Raw genomic sequence first — 24,455 nt, 5'->3', positions numbered from 1 at the left:
GGCACAGACTTAGTTAGTTACCTTAACTGCGCATTTATAGTAGGTCCCTCCATTTTATCTCTCTCCAGGAAGGAGGATAAATGCTAAATAATGCACTGCTGGTCTCCACAGAGCAGATCTGGCAACCTAAGCCAATGCAGAGATGCTTTTTTCAGGGAGAAAAAAATACTGTCAGATCCCACGGCATCAGCAGGATCAAACTATTTTAAGATAGTGTGAAGAACAGGGTGGTGGAAGAGGGAGGGGATGATTCTCAAACACAGGAAAAGTGTTGATAAGTGATGAAATATTCATTTGGTTTCGTGCCTATATGTGTGCAGTCTTGCCATACTACCAGACACCAGGCTTTTTTGGACTCGTTTCACCTGCTAACCTGTCAGGTTTCAAACACAGGGATGTCAGCCAGCATTTGCGAAATCTGCGCACCAGAGACACTCGGCTTCTTCTGCTGAGCGTGGGGAGAGTAATTTAAAACCTAATTGCATGAATAAATGCCTCAGGGCATCAATAGTTCATAAACATGACAGAGAGGAGCAACTGGCCGGCACATTCATAAGATGAGAAACTGGCTTCATATTCCCTAGGAGCCTCCTTTCTAATTTTGCACAACATCAGTTGCATTGTTGAATCTAGATGTTTACATTTTATGGAAAATAATAATAACCAAAATGAAAGCCTATTAACAAAAAGAGTGATAACTATATACATATCTGTAATAAGAACTGAAGTAAAGTCTACACCAGGAATCAAATCTGGCTCGGAAGGTCCACTTTCCTGCAGAGTTTACAGGTAAGTGAGTTTGACTCTGCAGGAAAACGGCTCTCGCGAGCCAGATTTGAGAATCCCTGTTCTGCACCAACGCACAATAATGTTATGTTTATTATGAGCACGCACTGCAGTTATGTCATCTGCTGAATTAAATGTTCAAGCTCATTAAAGCAGGATGGATTCTGATTGGCTGTCAGTGTTTTTGTTGTTTATCAGCTGGAAAGAAGTGTTCTGAAAGCATTTCTAACGACAGCATTCCTCTTTGTCGTTATAGTCATAGTTGTGCTGACTTATTCACATAGAATGTAACAAAAATATCTATTTACACAGAGTTAAAACAACTCTAAAATTGGATATGTATTTTTAAAGTTATAGTTATAGTCCTTGATGTCAGTGGGCTTAACACATGGCTACTGTATATGGTCGCTAGGATGTTCTGGTTGGTTAGCAGCATTGCTAGGTGGTTGCTATAGCATTCTGAGTGTTTTGAACACATTTTTTTATGCTGTTGCTAGGATTTTGAGGTTATTTGCTAGGTTGCTGTTGTGGGTGGTTGGCAGTGCATTTCTAAGTGTTTTTAGGGTTTTATAGGTGGTTGTAAGCATATACTGTATATGTACAGTGCTGGGTAGTAACTGAGTACATGTAATCTTGATTGCATAATCAGATTATAAAAATAAAGTACTTGTAATTAGTTTAGTACATTTTAAAATGCTTTTAATCAAATTACTGTTACTTTATGGATTACAAGATTAGTAAAGTACTCATAATTATTTTTTTGATTCTCCCTAATTTAGATTTTTTTTTCTCTCTTTTTGAATTTTCTTTTTAAAAAGAAAATAATAATAATGTCATACCATTTAGTTTTAACTATATTTACAAAGTTTGTGTAAATAAATTTGCATCTGAATTTAGGTGAAAGAAACAAACACATCTTTAGCAATTAGAAGTTACACACACTGCTGATGTATAACTGTGTAACACTATGTCTTCATCAAATTCAGTGACCTGTAGTTACTGTTCATTGTTACATTAAGCCCAGTTTGGGAAACTCTGGTGTAATGAAATGTTTAATGCCTTTTATACTCTTGGTATCAAAAAATATTTTCTTTCTCTTTGCTTTTTAAATCAATATAGTACATTTATTGGTAAGTTTCAAACCAGTTTGATTTAAGAAAAAAAAAAAAAGGGAAAAATCTAAAAGTAACCTAAAAAGTAGTCAGATTACATTACTTTAAAATAGGTAACCTAGATTACGTTACTAACTACAGTTGTCATTATGTAATCTGTAATCAGTATGAGACTACAATTTGTAAGTAATCTACCCCACTCTGGATATGCATCAGTAGATGTCACATTTGACCGCTCCAGACATGTTGATGCGTATGCGATGTTGAAACAGTCATTGCGTGAAATAAGATAAAATTTCACTGGTGAGAATGTGTTGGTTTGTGTTTTTAATATGTATTAACTCAGTATTGCAGGTTTTTAAATTATGGCAACTTTTTGATTGTCATATTAGCTACGACTTTATCTTGTTGTATTGTGTTAGTTTAGCAAAATCATCTGCTGAAGTCTACTGTAGATATAGATATCCCACAGTCAACTTGTTCACGGACTGTCTTTGACTTTTCCAGTATGGCAGCCCATAGAGATAGCTATTAATAAGGCATCTACGTATACATATAATATGGTTGCAAGAGAGTTGCTATGCAATTGTGAACGTGTTCAAAATGGCAGTTGGTATGTTGTAAATGTAACAGCTAACAAGTGCTATGCAGGTAAACTTCACTCTCTTGCCCTCAAGAGGCAAACTAACAATTGACGCTAAAGGATGCGGCCTTTACTGTCTTTGTTGTGCTCAATGCCTCGTCGGAATGGGTTGAGCGGAACCGATTGCATTGGTGCCATGACCTGGATGGAAATGAGGTTTAGGAGGAATTATGCAGTTAAACCTCACACCCCTGCCCTCAAGACACATGCTAACTAATGATGCTAGACATCCTTGTTAGCATGTCCGCTTCTCATACCGGCTGTTGCTTAGTTGAACAGAACCGGTTGCATAGGTGAAGCATTGCTAGATGCTGGCAAGGTAATTCTGAGTCACTGATGTGACTTTTTGTAGTCGTTGGGATGTTGTAGGAGTTGCTAGCACATTGATATGCAGTTGCCAAAGTGTTCTGTGGAGTTGCTAGAGAATTACTAAAAGTTTCTACAGTGCTCTGGGTGGTTGCTAGAAATTGGCATGTAGCTGCTATTGTGGGGTATCTAAAATAATGGGACATTCAGTATCTTTACAAAATATCCGGAAATATATGATGTGATTTATTAAATAATGCATTCCCATATATAGTGCTTATATTTTTTTAATATACTGCAATACAAATACAGTCCCCTACTCCCCCAATGCTTGGGTTTACATGAAGCTTTAATATTTGCATGGTTACACATTTGTTATATGAAAATATATGTGATTGCATATATATAGAAAATATCTTAAACATTTTCATTTAAAATTTTGGATTTTTGGACAACTGGATATTTTGTTAAAATCATAGCAATATGGTTGGTGAAAATTAGTTCAAATAACTAACTTGCAGTATTATGATACATTATCAAGGTAAATAATGATGCTTGTTTTAGCAAACAGCACTAGAAAGTGAGAAAAACAACGATATGAAACAGAAGGATAGAAAATAAGAACCCAGGGTGACTTAATCACCACTGACTCATTCCCGTTTAGTCATTCGTGACTGCAGGTTTTAGTTGAGAACATCATATTAGAGCACAGACTGCTTGAGCAAACCTCACTTCTGCTCTCTGCATGACAGAGTACATCTGATGAACCCCCCCTTTGCAATAACTGTTTAGGGAGAGTTAAGTCATGTTGGGAGGGGTTCGCAGAAATAATTGTGTTTGGATCCTGGTGTCCCATGAGCCCTGCAGAGGTTTGGTCATTACATACTCATTCTGGATGCTGATTAGAGCCCCACGGCCCCTAGAGATGCTGGGATACCCTTCAACACCTGCTGCCCCGAGCACAGCACTGGATCAGACTCATTCATTACACACACACACACACACACACACACACACATACTCACATCCATCCATTGGATCCATTACTCTTTGTTTGGTCAAAAACAGAATAGCAATTCTTAAAAGGACAATATCCTAAGTTGAACTCTTTTCTCTCAGTATGCACAATTACAGATTCATACTGCATGTGCTGCATTTTTGGGGTTTTAAGCTGATGGGTATCATGTGGGTGGATTTGTCACAGAGGCAATTGGCGTGACGCGTGTCATCGGTGGGCTGTGGGAAAACACGTTCCGGTCGGCTGGTGACAGCAATGTGTGTCCTGTCACATTAGCACACGCCACAGAGGAAGCCAGCCCAGGTCATTAAAGTGAGACGGCCCATCCTTTATTTTCAACACAGCATGTCTGCTTGCTGTTGCCCAGCCAAGGCAGCTGGGATGAAAAGTAAAGGGATGATTTTGAAGATATTTTTACTTTTATGCTGACTGTTTAGCTGACTGCTGGGAAAAAAAAAAAAAAATTCTTTATCGGTATACTTCCTTCCAGTAAAAATAATGAGAGTTCCTTTACTGATTGAGATATTAAGATTTAGAGGGTCTTTTATTGTTTTGGGTTTTGTGGAGTACTGGTCTAGGCTTCAGTCTTTAGTCTAGACATTTGGAAATGTCTAAAATTGGTCTAGATTTTTGGCGGTCTAATATTGATCTAGGCTTTAGTCTTTGGGGTCTGGTATTGGTCTAGATTCTTTGGGGTCTGCTATAGGTGTAGGTCTGATATTGGTCTTCTCTTTGGGATTCTGCTATTGGTCTGGGCTTTAGTCGTTGGGAGTCTGGTACTGGAAGGCTTTTTTTTAAGGTCTGGTTTATTGGCATAAATTTTGGGAGGTCTGGTATTGGTCTAGGCTTTAAGCTTTGGGGGTCTGCTATTGGTCAAAGCTTTAGTATTTGAGGTTTCAGATTGGTCTAGGCTTTAGTCTTTGGGGGTCTGGTACTGGCCTAGGCATTAGAAGGCCTGTTATTGATCTGGTTCTTTTGTTTTTTTTAAGGTGTGCTATTGGCCTAGATTTTGGGGGGTCTGCTATAGATCTAAGTTTTAGTATTTGAAGGTCCACTATTTGTCTAGACCAGGGCTGCTCAAACTCGATCCTGGAGGGCTGGTGTCCTGCAAAGTTTAGCTCCAACTTGCTTCAGCACACCTGCTGGGAGGTTTCTAGTATGCCTAGTAAGAACTTGATTACCTGGTTCAGGTGTGTCTAATTGAGGTTGGAGCTAAACTGTGCAGGACACCAGCCCTCCAGGACCGATTTTGGGCACCCCTGGTCTAGACTTCAGTCTTTGGGGGTCCAGTATTGGTCTAGACTTTAGTCTTTGAGGGTCTAAACTGATCTAGGCCAGGGCTGGGCAATTTTGTTCCTGGAGGGCCACTGTCCAGCAGTTTAACTCCAACCTTAATCTAGCAAACCTGTCTGTAGCTTTTTTTAGTGGTCTTGAAGACATTGATTAGCTTTTTCAGGTGTGTTTGATTAGGATTGGAGTTAAACTCTGCAGGACAGTGGCCCTCCAGAACCGAAGTTGCCCTTGTCTAGGCTTTAGTCTTTGAGGGTTTGGTATTGGTCTAAGCTTTAGTATTTGAGAGTCTGGTATTTGGCTAGGATTTAGTATTTGGGAGTCTTGTATTGGTCTAGACTTTGGTCTTTGGGGGTCAGGTATTGGCCTAGGCTTTAGTCTTTGTTGGTGTGGATTGGTCTAGGCCAGAGCTGGGCAACTTCGGTCCTGGAGGGCCACTGACCAGCAGAGTTTAGCTCCAACCCTTCATCTAACATAACTGCCTGTAGCTTTTAGTGCCTGTAGTGATTTTGAAGACATTGATTAGCTTGTTTAGGTGTGCTTGATTAGGGTTGGAGTTAAACTCTGCAAGACAGTGGCCCTCCAGGACTGAAGTTGCCCAGACCTGGTCTGGGATTTAAACTTTGAGGGTCTGGTATTGGTCTAGGCTTTAGGTTTTTTATTGATCTGGGTTTTTTAAGGTCTAGTATTGGCCTAGATTTTGGAGTGTCGGGTACTGGTCTAGGCTTTAGTATTTGGGAGTCTGGTATTGGGCTAGGATTTAGTCTTTTTGGTTCTGGTATTGGTCTAGGCTTAACTCTTTGGGGGTATGGTACTTGCGTATGCTTTAGAAGGTCTGTTATTGATCTGGGTTTGCCCTGCAGAGTTTAGTTCAAACTCTGCTCCAACACACAAACCATGTAGTTTTCAAATAAGCCTGAAGGACTTGTTTAGCTGGATCAGGTGTGTTTAATTAAGGTTGAAGCTAAACTCTGCAGGCTGTGGCCCTCCAGAAAATGAGTTTGACATCCCTGGTCTAGGCTTTAGTCTTTGGAGGTGTGGTATTGATCTAGATTTTGGGGGGTCTGCTATTGGTCTAGGCTTTAGTATTTGTGGGCCTGGTATTGGTATAGACCAGGGGTTCTCAACTCTGGCCTGCGAGATCCATTTCCCTGCAGAATTTAGCTCCAACCTTGATCAAACTCACCTGCCTATAACTTTCTAGTGATCCTAAAGACCTTGATTAACTTGTTCAGGAGTGTTGCAGGAGCTGAACTCTGCAGGAAAATGGATCTCACGGGCAAGAGCTGAGAGCCCCTGGTCCTGACTTTAGTCTTTGAAGGTCTAGTATTGGCCTAGATTTTGAGGGTCTAGTATTCACAAAGGGCCTAGCAGTATTCTGATTTTGGGATGGTCTGGTTTTGGGTTGGGTGTTGGAGGATCTGGTCTTTAATTCTGTTCTGTGCTCTCATGCTAAATTACAAATAAATGACCAGCACACTCAGCAGTCTGTTGTAGGGGTTTTAAATGGTATTGATTAGTGATTCGTTCCTATCTAATTTGCTGGTGGTAATTTGTCCTTTGTAGGTCATTCACCTTAATCAGATCCACCGGTGTAATGAGTCAAATCTATTGACTGTGATTATATAAGGTTAACACACTAGAGAAATCCTGACGGAGTGTTTGATGGATATTAAATAAGTTTTGCAGATGTACATTACAGAAAACATGATGGTGTGTCACTTTCACAAACCCTTGTGTTAAAAAAGAGTACATTTTATGGAAATAATATACTTTAATAGAATAAACTTAAATGTGAACAGAATGTAATTTTTTGGTTGTTTAATTACATGGTAACTGCAGTTGAATAAAAATGTATTATAGTTTACATTCTGATGGTTGTAAAAGAGAAACTCGGTTTGTTACAGGGACAAAAATGTCTGTTAGATCTTTACAAAGAGACACACAACAATTTCAAATCAATGCCCAGGATGATTTTAATGACTATATCATGCAAAAATAATCATCACACTCTATAAAGAACATCAACTCTTATCTTTTCAAAACCTTTACATTTTGGTCCACCAGTCGCAAAAATCAAATGAGAGACATAATTATGTCTTGATTTGAATAATTGTATATAAAATCACACTTAGTGAGCAATTCATACAGTTTAACACTTTTTGACATCAACAAATCGCTCTATTTGACACAACAATAGAATATAACAATCACTTGTGCACTTCAGTCTCAGGCAAGAGGCCATGAAAAGAGCTTTAAGTTTGTGATAAATTCATCACAAAATACACAAATCTAGAAAACATCTAGCTGAGTTTTAGAACAAATTAAAGCATGGCTCAGATTCCAATCTCTGAAAATGGCCTTTTAAATTTTCTGACCAGAACATATATAAGCGGATTCTGAAGCATCAATAAGACTTTCGCAGCCATTCGAATGACTCTGTAAACTAGACACAATTCAGATTTCTTGAATGAATTAGATGTTGAATATAATAAGATTGCTGATGTTATCAGTAAATTATTGCAGTACATGTTCTTAGTAGGTATCTTTTTATTTATTTGTTATTATTATTATATATATATATTTTTTTTTTGTTTAAGACTTTGACACATCTTTAGATTACTGCTGGTTGACTAAACACAACACACTGGTTTGTGTCATGAATAAAGAATCAGCGTGAATCTCACAAAAACATGCGCAATTTTCAAAGAAAATCAAGCTTTAGGACCATTATTCATATTGTTGTTGTTATTATTATTCATTATTACATTGACAGCATTTATTATAAATATTATGTTTGATTGTATTTATTTCTTTAGTTTTGCATCACGGTAATGAGATTTTGGGATGTGCTTAATTGTAATAAATGTATTTATATTAAAAAATATATATATAAATAATGCAATGGTCCTAAAAGCAGGCTTCATTTTCTTAATGCAATATACATTTTCTTAATTCTTCATTTCTTTGAGTTTTTAGATTAAATAGAACCTGCACATCCTGAAGGTTTTGTGAAAATCTCTCAACATATTACATCAGCTTTGCATGGCAACACTTAAATACATCAGATGATCAGGATTTGACCATACATATGGAATGATCTCAATGGCATCACAATACACATCCCGAATGGAAGGTTTCTATGATAAATATGGCCCAATAAGAACAGTAAGCACAGATATCACTGACCCAGATTCACAACAGTCTCACAGAAACAGTAAATCCATGTCAAAAACACATACTTAAGATAGAAATTACTTGTTTTCCCAAATAACAACATGTCAGTGCATTCAAAGGATCTTAGAAAATGACTGGTTTGTCATTACGTGTTGGTTAAAATGGAACATTTTAAATGAAGACCAGCTTAATACCACTTAAAATACAGGACTGTATTGCCAAGCACACACTTGAATGTATTGTCGATGTAACTATAGCTGAACAAAATTTATACAAGATTGCACTTTAAAAAGTTCTCAAGTGTACTTTAGGACGTTTCAACATTTAAAGGTTTATCAGTATATTTCACACATATTTTAATACACATCGTTATTCAGATATAGCAGTTATGTTTTGCAAATTTGTGCTATTTTAGATTCTCTCTGCATCAAACAGTAAATGTCTATTTTGCTCTATCTTCTAGGTTTGTGTCCCAAATAAAGGGACTAATTTATAATGTGTAATATAGTACACGTACATAATGATAAACAGCATTCTTTGCAGGTTTAAGTTATATAATATAGTTAAATAACCCAAATTTTGCATATTTTCTGTAAGGTCAATGGCAAGAGCTCTGTAAACCAGAGTGAAACACTTGTTTCTTTTGAACAAAACTACATTAGTCTAAACTACTCATCTCTACTCTACTCTAATTGGTCCTGACCGATTAAACTACTCATCTGCTAAAGTTACAGTAGAAGACACAAAACTAAAACAAAACTAGTCTAAACCTGCAAAAACAGCCAAGACCTGTGCTTTGATTACAGATGTCTGTGCTATTAAATATTGTCAGTTGATTAAATGTCATAAACCACAGTAATAACTGAACATATCTGTATTTTTAAAGGAAACATTTACATAGCCATATATTCTTTATATAATCCTAAATATGTTTTTTTTTTTCATATAATTATCAGTATATTCTAATTGATATCTCTGAATACATTATGCCCTCTTAAATATCTTCTCTATTCACTTTAGATTAGATAAAGACTCTTTTGAAAAACGTCTCTGACTTCTGTAGCTACGCTTGTTAAATACAGAGTCTATTATCACTCATTCATCTCTCTTTATTTCTTTTTGCTTTGACTTTTTTTTTTTTTTTTTAAGATTTGTTAAGACTCATTGCGAATAAATATCTAGGAGTACCCGTCTCCCGTATACGTCTGCTCGGCGTCCTCCTGGATGTATTCCTCGGTTTTCTCCCAGCCTTTCGCCCATCCCCCGTTCAGCTGCGTCGTGGCCCCATATGTTTTGGCGGGGCCCCCAAGAGCGGCCTGGCCTCCAAAAGGAGCGTGGCTCAGCGTGATGTCACCGGTCTCCTCCGCTAACTCGTCTTCATCGATGAAGCCACACTTCTCCTCACTGGTCTCCTCTGGATCGGCCCACGGCTGCTTCTCGCCGGACGCAAAAATCCCATAGAAGATCACGCCGCCGTAATGCACCAGCGAGGCGATCAGGAACACGTTCTGCCATTCCTCACGAGTCTGACGGACACAAAAAAGAAAAACTCAAGAATGCAGTCTTTGACTTTTATTATGTAATTCTTAGTGGCTATGTTTAGAATGATATGTCTGTCTGCTGCTCATCACACTGTGCAGAAAGTAGATTTACTGTATACTTTCTACAAACAGCATGTGAAAACAATATGTGTGATGCAACATTAAACATTTTAGATGTTCTACACTACACTGTTGTCACATGACCTCATTACATTGCATGTTTAGCTCTTAAAAATGTTATTTTGCAATTTTTTGTTAAATGTTGTGTAAAATGAAGTCAATAAATGATAAAGAGATTGATATAGATATCGTTGGTCAAACTGGAAACAGAATATCAAGTTGAGTGCATTGCATTGTGGGACGACCCCTATACTTCTACTAAAATAGGAAAGTATACTTTCAGTCTACTTTTTATGTACTCTTCAGAAATGTGCTTTATGTACTTCTTAGAAATCTGCTTAAAATGACATTTAAGTATACTTGACTTATAATTAGAAAAAGTCTAAATATATTTGAGCAATATTTTTCTCAGAGAATCCATGTTTACATTGTTATACGGTAGGGGGCGCTATTACACATCTTACAGAATTTCCAAAACACAAGCGAAGAAGAAAACGAAACAACAGATGCTTCCACACATTTTTAACAGGATCATCAGTCATAAAACAGCATCAGAACTGTAACGTTATGGAATAAAATGTGACCCAGTAAGAGGAAATAATGACTGTTAAGCTTTGGGGTGTTGATCGACTCCATCTACGTTTTGAATATCACTTTGAATCCAATTTATAGTCTTTTTTAAGCTTTTTGTTCAAAATGTTTTGTTTTTTTTTAATTATTATTTATAAAATGTACCCACATTCAAGTGTTTATAATATATATATATATATATATTTTTTTTTTTTTATATAATATAATATATAGATATTAATACCTAATAGGGACATAGTAACATAGTAGTGTACTTAAAGTATGATGTAAAGTTCACTTAAAGAAAACTTATGAGTATACTTGCAGTATAAATCTACTAAACTAGAAGTTTACTGAGACTATTCTTTAAAGTGTACTAAATATTAAACGTATTTACTTAGTAAACTATCAGTATACCTATAGGTCCACTTTTAGTATAGTTGCAGTACAAACTAAAACATAGATAAAAACTAGTTGTGTACTCAAAGTTTACTACTGTTATACCCAAAGTATACTTAAATCTATACTTTTATATACTAGAAAGTGGGCCAATTTAGTCCCAAGGAGTATTGAAATAGTACACTTACAAGTATACTACTAGTACACTGACATTTCTATACTTACTACATAAAGTATACTTATAATATATTTTAACTTTACTTAAGTATACTTAATGAAATAATATTGCACATTTTGTCAAAAACAGTTGGTACGCTAATGCAGAGTATGGTAGTATGCAATTATATTGCCTATTGTGTTATATATGATGAACACATTTCTAAGGCTTAAACAAACAAACAAACAAACAAACAAATCTACTAGATATTCTGTATTCTAATTGATAGTTTATACTTAAATGGCCTTTTAGTATCATTCTAAAAATATCCATCTACAGCTTGTGGTCTTTACTGATTTTTATAAAGTAAACATAAGAATAACTTTTATATATTAACAATATTTCAAGATGATTACTTGAAGCGATTGAAGCATTATGTTTCTGTCCCGACAGTTAAAACTACAGGGCTTTGATGATAAAACTACCATTTTAAATGTGATCTCATACAGTATTGTGAGACACTGATATTTATATCATTTTATGATGTAGTCTACTACACTGCTATAAAGATCTCATTGATTTACATTACAAATCAGCATGTCATGTATCCAATATGATACTCAACAAAAATTACATATGTAAACATTTTTAGATTTTTTATATATTTTGTCTAAAGGTACAATAAACGGTTATATTTCACAAAAAAAGTGAATTTTTCTAACTATAGTGTCAGATTTAACAGAGTTAACATAACAACCACACGTGATATTGAAAATAGGGCTAATTTCAGGATTTCTCACCTTGTTTTTGGTCATAGCACCTACAATCAGAGGGCAGACCATACCAGACAGAGTTCCCACTCCATTAGAAATACCCATCAGTATGCTGGCATACCTCGGCGCAATGTCCAAGTGGTTGACATTAAAACCTTGAAGAGGGACAGGGTTAAAGAAGAAATGAGAAATATTGGGAGACATTTATTTTAGATATATGTGAATGCATGTAAATCAAAATGGGATTTCAAAATCTGAAGCCTGTCTCACCTGATATAGCGAAGCCGCTAAAACCAACAGCTAGCACCAGAAATGAGATGGCCACACCTTTACTGTGAGAGAAACCAACCACTAACAGCAGAGTGGCCTCCATTCCGAACCCTACAATAAAATGATGTGTGGGTCAAAGGTCATACCATATCATAATGTTCTCTATGAATTCCAAATACAAGATACATTTACTCTAATGAAATGTGGTTACTTTTACCTCCACAGTTCATGATTTTCCTGACAGTGGTGGTGGTTAAGATGTTTTTGCTGCGTAGGAAGTCAGCCAGTTGGCCGCCAATTGGCACTATGATGGTCATGACCAGGTGGGGTAGAGCAGAGACCATACCAACCTGACAACACCACAGACAACATCAGTCCTCCTCACATTACTTCACAGGATAGTTTACCAAAATATGACAATTTTGGGGAAAAAAGACCCCTATGATTTGTTTTCATTTAACACAAAAAGGAAAATGTTGAAGAATCCCAGAGCCAAATTTTTAATACAATGTAATCTAATGGTGACTTTTATGATTTCCATGGACTTTTAAGAAAAGAAGTGCACTTAACTGTATTGAATCAAATCTTAAAAGTAAAAAAAAAAAAAATATACAATAAGTAGATTTTGGTTTACAATAAAGGCTTGTGGTACCTTCGGCAGTACACTTCAGCAATATTTAAAAAAACAAACAATAAGTAATTATTAAATTACATCTATAGATGTACTTACATCATACTAAATTGGGTAAAAAATCACTTATAAAAGTATAGTTGACCTAAAATAAAAATTTTCTCTCATCAAATAAAGCAATGCAAACCTACAAAATGGGTGGATCAAAAATAAAACAGCTCAAAAATACTTTATAGTAAAAACTAAAAATACTATATACTAACAGTAAATCACTATATTGAAATCCTAAACGAGCCCTGACTGGTAAAACCACAAAACAAGTCCAATCTCCTATACTGCACCTATGAGGCAGTTCTGACCAGCAGAATCAAAGCAGTGGTTCAATTACACCTGTCAGGCTTGCAGGATTTATGTCACTCTTTCAGCTCAGGAGTCGAAGATCAATAACAATGTCAGGTTTTATTTATGTACGCCACTGTGAGCACACATTTCTGAATGGCCAACACCTCAAATACAATCCAATACGGACAACTCAGTGCATGACAGCAGTGAATGAGGGTCAAACACGACAGACAGTAATGTTTCAAATGAGGCCTGAGATAGAATTGCATATGAGACCAATTCATACAGCAAACGCAAAAGCCCAGTGACATGCCTGAGATTTGATCAATGTAAACATATTTCTCCCTAAATCAGTTTGGCTGCTTCTCTCACCTTACTGATTTCAAAGCCAAACACTTCTTCAAAGTATGCTGGCTGACTGATGAGCAGCAGATAGAAGGTCCAGCTCCTGCAGAAGTTGGCCACAATGATTGCATAGACCGGCATGGAGGTGAAGAACTTCCTCCAGGGCGTCTTGAATTTCTGTAGAAAAAAGAATCATTTTAAAGGGGTCATGAACTGCATTTTTTTTATGTTCTAGTCTCTGATGTCCGCTTATAGTTTTATCAAGATTTGAACAAACAAAAACATAGGCATGGCAGATTGTAGACTTAGAAGTAAACGCCCACAGCTATGATTGGCTAACAGTTGTGTATGATTGACACCTTACATCCTTCATAAATGGATGCATGAATACTCAGCACATATCGGCGGGTGGGGCTAAACAATCAGTGATGTAGAACCGGTGGGCGGGGCTAAACAGACTGCTGTAGAATCAGTAGGCATGGCTAAACAGGCAGGGGTGTAGAGTCGGTGGGCGGGGCTAAACAGGCAGGAGTTTAGAGTGGGTGGGCGGGGCTAAACAATCAGTGATGTAGAACCGGTGGGCGGGGCTAACAGACTGCTGTAGAATCAGTAGGCAGGGCTAAACAGGCAGTGGTGTAGTATCAGTGGGTGGGGCTAAACAGGCAGGGGTGTATAGTCGGTGGGCGTGGCTAAATAATCAGTGATGTAGAATCGGTGGGCAGAGCTAAAGAGACTGCTGTAGAATCAGTAGGCAGGGCTAAACAGGCAGGGGTGTAGAATCGGTGGGCAGGGCTAAACAGACTGCTGTAGAAACAGTAGGCAGGGCTAAATAAGCAGTGGTGTAGACTCAGTGGGTGGGGCTAAACAATCAGTGACGTAGAATCGGTGGGCGGGGCTAAACAGACAGTGATTTTAAAGCCACACTATTACATCATAATAGAACATTCCACAAGCTGTCGTTTTGGCAGACTGGCTTCAATTTAATCTGCTTTTTTTCTAACAAGAAAGTTTTGAGAAATTTCTGTTTTTCAGTACAATTAAATGTCAAAAGATCAAGGGAATTTTGATTTCTCAGTTCATCACCCTTTTAATTGAGATGGGAAAGTCAATAGGACATATCTTGCATGGAGATCTTGAGCAACCATTTCTCAAGGTGCTTAAAGACTCCTTCAAACCATTTGACAAGCACAATTTTGTAACCACAGTCTACAATATACATTCTCTCCATTGCTGGACAATAAAAAAGTTGCATGAATTCAGACGTAGAAACATGTTTTGGAACAAACAAATTGATAGTAAGAAAGAGAGATGTTTTTTTAATGAAAGAATGAATTTTTAGTTATTTATTTATTTATTTGCATGTAAAATTATGTAATGGATTTCTATTCCCAATCCGAGAGCTTGCCATTGAGAAGAAACAGAATCGTAAAAGATTCTCAATCTCTCTCCAGGGCAAAAGCTCCTAGAACTCAGGCACTTGATAAAAACCATGATTTGCAATATGCTGTTGCTAATATCTTTCTTTATAAATATCTTTATAAACTGGTGTTAATTTCACACTAGGTATTTTATTTTATGTATGTTTATATTTATAAATAAGACTTTTATGTTCACCAAGGCTGTGTTTATTTGATCAAAAATACATTTAATACTGTGAAATATTATTACAACTTAAAATAACTGTTTTTTATGTGAACATATTTTTAAATATTTTTTTCATGTGATCAAAGCTGAATTTTCAGCATCATTACTGTAGTCTTCAGTGTCACATGATCCTGCAGAAAACATTCTAATATGCTGATCTGCTGAAGAAACTTTTCTGATTATTGTCATTGTAGAGCAGTAATATAAATGTCTTTACTATCAGTTTAATGCATCAACTGAATTGCTGAGCATACTCATTTCTTGCAAAATATCTTTAAAGCTAATAGACATGGACTGGTACCCACAAAACCACAAATGTGATTTCATGGGATCTTCAGATTTGTCTTTAGTGGAAAGCACACTATACCTCAGCCGCCCCCAGTAGTTTGGCACTTTCTCCAATACTCTCCTCTATGTAAGTCCTCTCTTCATCTGTAATGGTGGGATGATCTGCTGGGCTCTCATATGAAACCAAAATCCAAAACATGTACCAGACAATCCCAAAACTGCCTGTAACCCAATGGAGAGATAACAAGTCAAGAAATCAAACAGCCAAAAAAAGAAAAGTCTGTTATCATTTCAAGATTATAAACTTACCATATATATAGAAGACAGAAGACCAGCCTGAGTACTGCACTAATATTCCAGCCAACGGCATGGCCACCACAGCACCCGCGTATGATCCTGAAACACAGAGTTTTTACAGCTTGTATTTTGGGTTTTCTGTGTTAAGTGTGATTTTAAAAAGGGAAATTGTATTTACCACAAAAAGAGGTGGTTGCTAAGCGACTTCTCTCGAGGGGTGGAGCCCATTTACTCCAAATCCCATGGCATGCTGGGTAGGTCACACCCTGGACACACACACACAGAAACATGTCAAACCATCAATCATTGATTTTATTTAATTTCACTTATATCCATTTTTAATTACACCACCCTGCATCATATTTGCTGAAATAGATCCTTCTATGGCATCGCTGTGAAGAACCTTTTAAAGCATCTTTATTTTTAAGAGTGTGTATATATAAGAGTGTAATACATATATATGTAATAATATAATTTTGACAGATTCTTTTGTGAAAAAAAAAACAAAAAAAAACTGCATGTGATGTAATTTTTTTTTTTATAGGTATTTTAACTCTTTAATAGTAGGTCTTTGCAAGGTCTTTATTTATATATATACTATGAATTCACATTTCTTATGTAGTAAAATATTGAAAATCTTACATGGAATACCTTACATGGGTCATAAAAAACAGATACCGGTCTAACCTTTAACAAATGAACACTAACACGTACAATTGTAGTTCAAATAAGGATTAATGATCCATGCAGAGTTGCACAAACGCAGTCTGATCAGATCTGATTCACCACAAACACACTAATGCTGCCCATTAAATCTTCATTAGCAGCTAATTGTCACACAATCAGTCACTGATAGACACAAATTGCTGCAGCCAGCAGAGGAGCTAATGTCAATACACACAACACAAGCTACTGTGCTTACAATAAAACCTCAAATGGCTTTTAATTCATGTACAGTCGACACTCATTGTGAACAATGGTATAGAATAGCAGACGACCAGCACACAGACAAAGGCAGCAAGCAGCTGCTAAAAACTCTTTCAGTGTTCATCTTTGGAGTTTTGTTTGAATAAGAGATGACATCACAAGCCTATACTGTCCTTTTTTAAGCTTTCATTTTCCATGATTTGTTTGTCCTCTTCTGATCCATCACTCCTGTGCTTTTAGTGTGTCTGTGTGCTGATGTACAGTGGTTGGAATAATGCACCTGAGCGTGACGTGAATTTGACGCCGCTGATGTGACACCCTGTTATCAGTTTATGTGCGTGTTAAAATAATTATTTTATTTTATTAAACATATGTTCACATATATTTATTAGTTAATAGCTAATGACACCTAATGCATTACTTAACAGAAGTGTTAAGTGTTATTAATATATGATTATTTTTATTTCATCACATATGTTTAAATGTGATGACTATACTTTATATTTTATACTTAAAGGGGTCATCGGATGCCCATTTTCCACAAGTTGATATGATTCTTTAGGGTCTTAATGAAAAGTCTATAATTTACTTTGTTATAAAAATTTCCAATGGTTGTGTAAAACAACTCCCTTTTTAATCAGCTTTGCAAAAATCATCCTGTTCTAGTCGAGGTTGCTTTAAATGCAAATGAGCTCTGCTCGCCCTGCCCCTCTCTTCTCTCTGTGGAGTGACGAGCCTGTTTACATTAGCCGTGTTTAACCGCGTTTAGCCGCTAAACTTGCTAACTAGCACGTTATTAGGAAAGGCAATTGCAAAGATTCATAAAAAATCGTTATACTCACTTCTGCTGTAAGTGAAGCTGGATCACGATAATTTGCGCGAACATAGACGGATATATGTAGATCGGGAGGCGCATTCCCTTCACAAACAAATGTAATTCACTGCATCTTCAGCGTCTCAAATGTCAGGAGTAAATGACGACCACTATGTTCATTATTACATCCAGCAACACAACACCTCAATCGGAGCTATTCTTGTCTAACCTACATCCTTGCGCCAGCATCAAAACAATGGAGGTCGACTGTTACAGCTGATCTGAGGTAAGACGCTCATGTCAATCAACTATCGTGGGAGTGGCCTCTGTGGGTGTGACGCCACACTGACAGGCATCTGAGAATGACTCGATTTGAAAAAGGGGATATTATTTTTACAGATTAATTAAAAACCACTGCATGGATTTTTTATCATTATAGGGTAGATTTGTACATACACTGACAACACACATTAATGTTCAAACAACATGTAAAAGTGAACTTTGCATCCGATGACCCCTTTAAACTGTGTATTTCATCATTCATCCCTGTATAATGCCGTCCCCCATAGACTTCCATTGTAAATTAATTATTGTAAACACAATTTTTGTTTGTTTTGAACTGAAAGATGAGTTGAAATTACTGCCTAAGGTAACTGACTTTATGCTACAAGTGTTGTCGTGACCCCTTAATAATATTCCAGCATCTGGTTACTCTAGTGGGGCGGCATGCCCCCTTTTTATTGTCAAACATCTGTTAAAATACTAATCAGCAAATGAATAAACACTGAGAGTCTTACTTCGACAAGGCCCTGCAGTATCCTCACAAAGATGACACAGCCGTAGTGCACACGCGCAGCAGAGGGGATGAACATATTGAGAGTTGACGTGAGCAGGATAGCAGCACCAAACACCCTGCAGATCAAAGTGTAAAGAAACAGAATTTACTAATAGTGTCTAATGGTTTGAAATCATAGATTGGATAGTCAAACTGTATTCAGACAGTAGCAACCTTACACTGACTAAAGGTGAATCTTTAGAGGAGATGCAAAAAAAACTGAGCAAGAAGTAAATGCCAAAACCGACAGTAAATAACAATAAATGTGTAGACAGTAGTAGCCAAAGGCAGCAGTGTCTCGTGGAGAAATCATTCGAAGAATGCTCAAAGGCAGGAAACCACATATTTTATTTATTGTGTGAGATCTAATTTACATAGGCTGCAGCCATCTGTTTTTATGTGTGAAATCAAATTTGTGTAAGTGAAATGGAGAAATAACTGTATGTAAAAACTGCATTTAACAAGCGTTCAGACAGACTTGATCCTTTATCTACAGGCTATTGTCTTTACTATTGTATTTTTATTTTACTATATTGTAAAATGATGTTTACTAACGTCTGAAGAATATTTGAAGAAGACTGCTTCACTTATTCTGTTATTTTCCTGTTTATTACTGTAAAACTGGTTTTAAATAATCTGGGCTTTATCAATGTAAGTAAGCTGTTTTCTGGTAATGTGTGAGACTTCCGGTTCATGAGTCGTCATAGTGAAATAATAAAGTGCAGTAAACGGTAAAACTGTTTGTACTACAAACCGTTGTGTTCATTACTAAGATAATACATTAAAAATATATGGTAAGACACACCAGTTTGCAATATCAAGCAGCAAAACAAGCTGTTTTGTACAGCTAAAAAAAAAAAAAAAAAAAACTGGACATGGACCGGAAGCCAGAAAAATTAAATTTACAAATGGCCGCGTCCGCTCTTACGGAAAAAAGGTGGATAAAGCGCTATATAAATAAAGATGACTTAAGAGGCTACATCTCACAGCAATTTTGTGTAACAATACACCATTTACAACATTTAAGAATGCAAGTTACATCATTTAATCTATGAACCATTAACTGATCATATGGCGTATATGTAAAGTACATTTATAATTACATATGTACAGGCTTTATACATGTTACATTTTAGGTGTGAATGAATAATGGCATACTAGGTATCTAAAAATATGCGTCTATTTTAGTCAAAGGAGTTTTGTTGAATCAGGACGTGTCTCACAGTGAACAGAGAAAATGTGAGAAACACACAGAGCCACGTGAGTCTGTCTGCTGGTGTTAATGAGCTCTCCAGAGGAAAGCGTGTCTGCTCTTCTGCAATCGGGGTTCATGGCAACCAAATAAAGCACAGAAACGACATGATATGGCCTTTAAAAAGCATTTAAACTGTTGCTTTATATATGTAAAAAAAAAAAAAAAAAAAAAAAAAAAAAACATATATATAGAAATTCATATTTGTTTAATAAGAAATTAAAAGTAGCCTATTAAACAGTTTAACAGCAACATAAATGCGCATGAATTACCTGTTGGCAGCCAGTCGTGAGGATATATATCCTCCTGGGATCTGTGTCACTATATAGCCCCAGAAAAACGAGCCGTGGATCATTCCCACCGTCTCTGGATCCCAATTAAACTTTGCTTTCTTAGGGGAAAAGAAAAAAATATATATGGCGCACATACGGTTCATTCTATTAATTCATAAACACGAATAAAATCTTTAACTTGAAACGCTTTGAATGAAACATTTTGCATTTATTTTCTGCATAAAATGTAGAATCTTTAAAATGTAATTTAATTTTATGTTCTACCCAGTGTAACGGTGAATGTTGGACTGTTTTTTCTCATGTTCTGACTGACAGGAGACATGAGGGAGGAGCTTTCGCTCCGACAAGGGGGCTGTAGGTTATCTGGCCCTCATTCTCACCTCTTTGATGATGATCTTGCCGCCCCGGTGAATGGTGCTGTTATTGACCATGTCGACGATCGCGACTCCGAGGTTACAACGGATTCCGAACGATATGCAGAAGCCGAGGCCGCTCATGATGGCGATGATGTAGCGGCGCGGCAGCCCGAAACACGTACAGTCGCACAGAGGAGGTTTCTTCTCCTGCACTTGAGTGGGCCGCCCGTCCTCCGTCAGCTCTATAACCTCACCCGTCTTCTGCTTCCTCTCCATCACCCTGTGGAGATACAGCACTGCTCATTTTCTGAAACAAATGTCTCAAGGATAGCATTTCTTTTCTTTCTTTCCATCTTTTCTTTTTTGTTTCTGGAGCCTTCTGGAGGCGTTAGTTTATAGGTATTAAAATAAAGCAGGGGAAAATAGCCATTAAGAACATTTAACTATCCGATCATCACACAAAAACGTCCATGTAACGTTGACATGGACTATATCAACTATATCGAAAGTTCTTTGAACGTTGTGAATTGGTTTAGAAAAAAAAATTTTAAAAAATAAAATAAATAAATAAATCAAAAAACGGAACGTTAGGGGAACGTTCTATGCTTGCTAATTTATTATACAAAATGCATCTCTCTGTTTGTAGAAACTGAGATTTTTTTTTTTTTTTTTTTCCCATGAAATTAATTTCCTCTAATCTGCGGAGAGAATGTTATATGTTTTATTATATTTTTTTATTCTTAAAATTTTCAGTCCATCAGCAAAAGAAGAGGCAGACAGATTTCTATTGTATATCTCTATTCTCATATTTGGTCACGACTTGGCAAACTGAGTTATTTGAACCGCATTGCAGCATTTTTACCGAAATGCATACCTATAGCTTGTAAATGCAGACGTGACCATATCTTGATATAGTACATGTTAAATATAATTTTTTGTTTCGTTGATGACACATTTTTGAGGCTGCTTTCAGTTACATATACGGAATAAAAATTAAACCATCTGAAAATACAGTACACGCAACGAAAAGAAATATAATGTTATGTTGCGATGTATTAGATTGACCGTCTTATCAGATCAAAGTGAAGATTTTTTTTCTTTTTTTTTTTTCTGTGATGTGAACCATTCACTGTTTCGTTCCGTCTCTGAGCGTTTCATAATCTCTGGCCTAAATGCAATATACAAAATACACAAAACGCTCTGAAAAAATCACTGTTTTCACAGCATACAAAGAATGTAGACGATTTTTGTGTAACGGAAAAGCTGTGATTATGCTCAAATCTGAAATCTGATTGTGAGCTAAATCACAGGTTTTTATTTATTATTATTTTAAATGTTTACAAATAAATACAAAAATGTACCAATAATAATAATTTAATTAAAGGTACTTATTCTTAGCTCGTCGTGTCACGACTTTCTTTTCATGAATTATTAATTAAGTCGGGAGCTGTGGGCAGAGGAACTATCCTCCGAGGAATTCTTTCATCTCTAGATCTTTACACGATCACATCACGATCTTTAACGCGTATAGTCATTTCTATCGTATTGTTTTTATTTTCTCGTAACGAAAAATGTCGAAAAGAACGTGCTACATTACAGACTGATGATGAATCATTATGAATTATGTGATAGGATATACCCGTCCAAATGTAGTTTATCGAAGGAGGAAAAAATTACTTGAATTTCAGTAGACATGTAAATTATACTTCGACATCGATATAATAAACGAAACATATTTTTGTAAAGCTAAGTTCATCACGTTTTTTTTTTTTTTTTTCTTGAATGGAAGGGCTGATACCTGTGCATGTGTCCCAGGGTTTTTCCGGCCAGATTCTTCATCTTTTCCTTACCGGGCGCCAAAACTCGTTCCTTCATAGTATCCATCTCCAAAGATAAAATTCCACTCGATATTAATACAATTTTTTTAATTTGAATTGGCTGTAAGATGTTTCAGCATATTCCTTGAGTGTGGAAACCTGAGCAGTATTTTTGAGCCGGTAAAAAATTGCGTTTATTATTCCTTGTAGCCGACCTATAAAACACCAAGATAATCACTCAATTAAAAGCTTGATTCACAGTCACTGAAATGTCCTTTGAAACTCCCTTTTCTTCGACTTCTGTGATTCTTCGCTTTTCCATTTTGTCGACATATTTTTGAACTATAAACAAGAATATTCCATCAGAATTCACCTTCGAAAAAAAGCCCGAAGCAGAAAAATAACAAAGAAAGAGCTAGAAAAGAAATCTGGCGCGGTGGAGCCCAACACTAGGCGCGGGATCTCGTTCAGTACCGTGGACAGAGAACGCGCGCGTCCGTCCAGCTGTTCCATGAACCCGCAGACAGCGAGTGTGCTGCGCGCTCCACACCTGCGCGCTCCCCTCTTTCACTCATGAACTGCTAAAAAAGCATGTACTGACATCTAGAGCTATTAACAAAGAATCATTGGCAAACAAATGTATGAGTCATGTTATATTAGCCTTAGATGTTCTGAGTGGTTTTATCAGGCAGGCTTTCAAACATACACACCTTCATGTCATCAGTTTTCACTGGTATTATGGACTATTATTATTGAGACGGGACTATTGAATAGGATACTGGTGGGGTCAGATATACTTTTCCATTTCATTTATTCAGGAAAATTCATGATAGATAATATTAACTCCATTTGGTTTAATGATTTAGGGTAGGGTATGAAAAAAAGACTCTTGTAATACGAATAATGACCACAAGCGGGCGCTCAATGACAGGTTGGCCCGTGCTAGAGTCGTTGTTGTGCTTGACTGCATCTAGTAAACTATTCATAAATATATAAACAACGCATGCAAAAATGTATTTCTGTTAAATTAGCATGCTTTTTCTTGTTTCGTTTCTAAAATGATTTTGATTAATGTACGGGGCAAATTAATTGTATTATAAAAAATATGTTTGGTGTACATGGTTTTAAATCTTTAATGCACTGGGAGCTTTATTTTATTTATTTATTTTATTTTATTTTATTTTATTTTTTATTTTTTGCAAAACATTCAAAATATATTTTTAAAAAAGCCATATATGTGGCGTTTAACAACTTATTGTCCCTATAAACAAAAACTAAAGTATACAGACATGAATGTTCACTTAAGACTTTAATGTTTATTGTGTTGTATTTTTAAGTATTCATAGCTAGTTTTATACATATCAACACTAAACAACACTGATGAAATCTGAAAAAAAAAAAAAAAAAAAAAAAAAAAAAAATTCCCCCTTCACTTTTTCTGTGTGGAGTAACCAACATGCAGGAGGCCACACTGTTGTTATGTGACAAGAAAACTATATAACAAACCCTATAACCCTTGTGTATTTTAAAGTCAAGTTTAAAAAAAAAAATGAAGTGAAGGAAAACTAAGCAACTCAAAGAAAACTTCACACCATTGTTCACTGATCAGGTGAAGTGAATCACACTAATTATATTGTTACAATGGCAACCATCAAGTGCTGGGATATATTAGGCATCAAGTGAAATGGGCAATCAAAAAATTCAAAAGAGCAAATAGTGATAGCTAGACAACTTGATCAACACATCTCCAAAACAGCAAGTTTTGGGGTGTTCAGTGCAGTGGTACCTACCAAAAATTCTGCAAGAAAAGACAATCGGAGAACCAGCGTAAGGTTTATGGGTGCCCAGGGCTCACTGATGCACATGGGGAGTGAAGGCTAACTCATCTGGTACAATCACACAGAAGTACTGCTGAATCACATTTTCTTTTAGACCAGGTAGACGGCCTAATGCATGTGTATCATTTGGGGAAGAGATCCATGCAAAACAGGGTGAAGACAGGCCGTCGGAGGCAGTCTGGGCAATGTTCTGCTGACAACCCTGTATTGCAAAACTGGGTGTGGTTCGACTCATTATGCTCCACTGACTTCAAGACCAAGGACACTGGCCCTCAAGGATCAACGTTCCCCACCCCCGCAATACACCAAACCATTGCGGAGACATAGCCTCACATCCACTTCTGTATGCTTTTTGTCAAATTCATTTCCACACATTATTCGAGAACTAATCAACTTGAATTCCATAACTTTTTGCCAGAATGGTCTAAAGATGACCTGAACCAATTTTGGTGAAAATCAGACAAATAATCTAGGGTGAGTTTGAAAAAGTAGTTTATTTCAAACTATTATAGCGAAAAAACTTGACCTCACGAATTTTGACAAAATTCACATTTTGGTGTCCATTTGATTTAGCATGGTGCAAAAGTTATTAGCATAAACATGAGTGATGAGTG

General features: G+C 36.5%; 1 protein-coding gene across 1 annotated transcript; it reads right to left on the bottom strand.

The window, feature by feature from the left end:
- Window positions 1-7,106: 7,106 nt before the first annotated feature.
- slc17a6a (solute carrier family 17 member 6a) lies at window positions 7,107-22,543 on the bottom strand. Its single transcript, XM_051099503.1, has 12 exons — window positions 21,985-22,543; window positions 20,211-20,466; window positions 19,810-19,928; window positions 18,248-18,362; window positions 15,888-15,975; window positions 15,722-15,808; window positions 15,492-15,634; window positions 13,508-13,657; window positions 12,380-12,512; window positions 12,163-12,273; window positions 11,920-12,047; window positions 7,107-9,858 (listed from the first exon to the last, which is right to left on the bottom strand). Exons 1-12 carry the CDS (start codon window positions 22,068-22,070, stop codon window positions 9,511-9,513), a joined length of 1,764 nt encoding a protein of 587 aa, XP_050955460.1. The 5' UTR covers window positions 22,071-22,543; the 3' UTR covers window positions 7,107-9,510.
- Between the last annotated feature and the right edge of the window lie 1,912 nt (window positions 22,544-24,455).

The sequence above is a fragment of the Labeo rohita genome, chromosome 25 (genome assembly GCF_022985175.1).
Source record: "Labeo rohita strain BAU-BD-2019 chromosome 25, IGBB_LRoh.1.0, whole genome shotgun sequence".
Classification (NCBI taxonomy): Eukaryota; Metazoa; Chordata; class Actinopteri; order Cypriniformes; family Cyprinidae; genus Labeo; species Labeo rohita.
This window is presented reverse-complemented; position numbering and strand designations above follow the sequence as displayed.

What these genes read in the sequence shown, in the direction of transcription:
- slc17a6a (XM_051099503.1), bottom strand. Translation starts at nt 22,070, where the DNA reads ATGGATACTATGAAGGAACGAGTTTTGGCGCCCGGTAAGGAAAAGATG. An exon ending in TTCTGTCTTCTATATATATG is followed by an intron (nt 15,635 to 15,721) that starts GTAAGTTTATAA and finishes ATTGGGTTACAG; the next exon opens with GCAGTTTTGGGATTGTCTGG. An exon ending in GTGCTATGACCAAAAACAAG is followed by an intron (nt 9,859 to 11,919) that starts GTGAGAAATCCT and finishes TGTGTCCGTCAG; the next exon opens with ACTCGTGAGGAATGGCAGAA.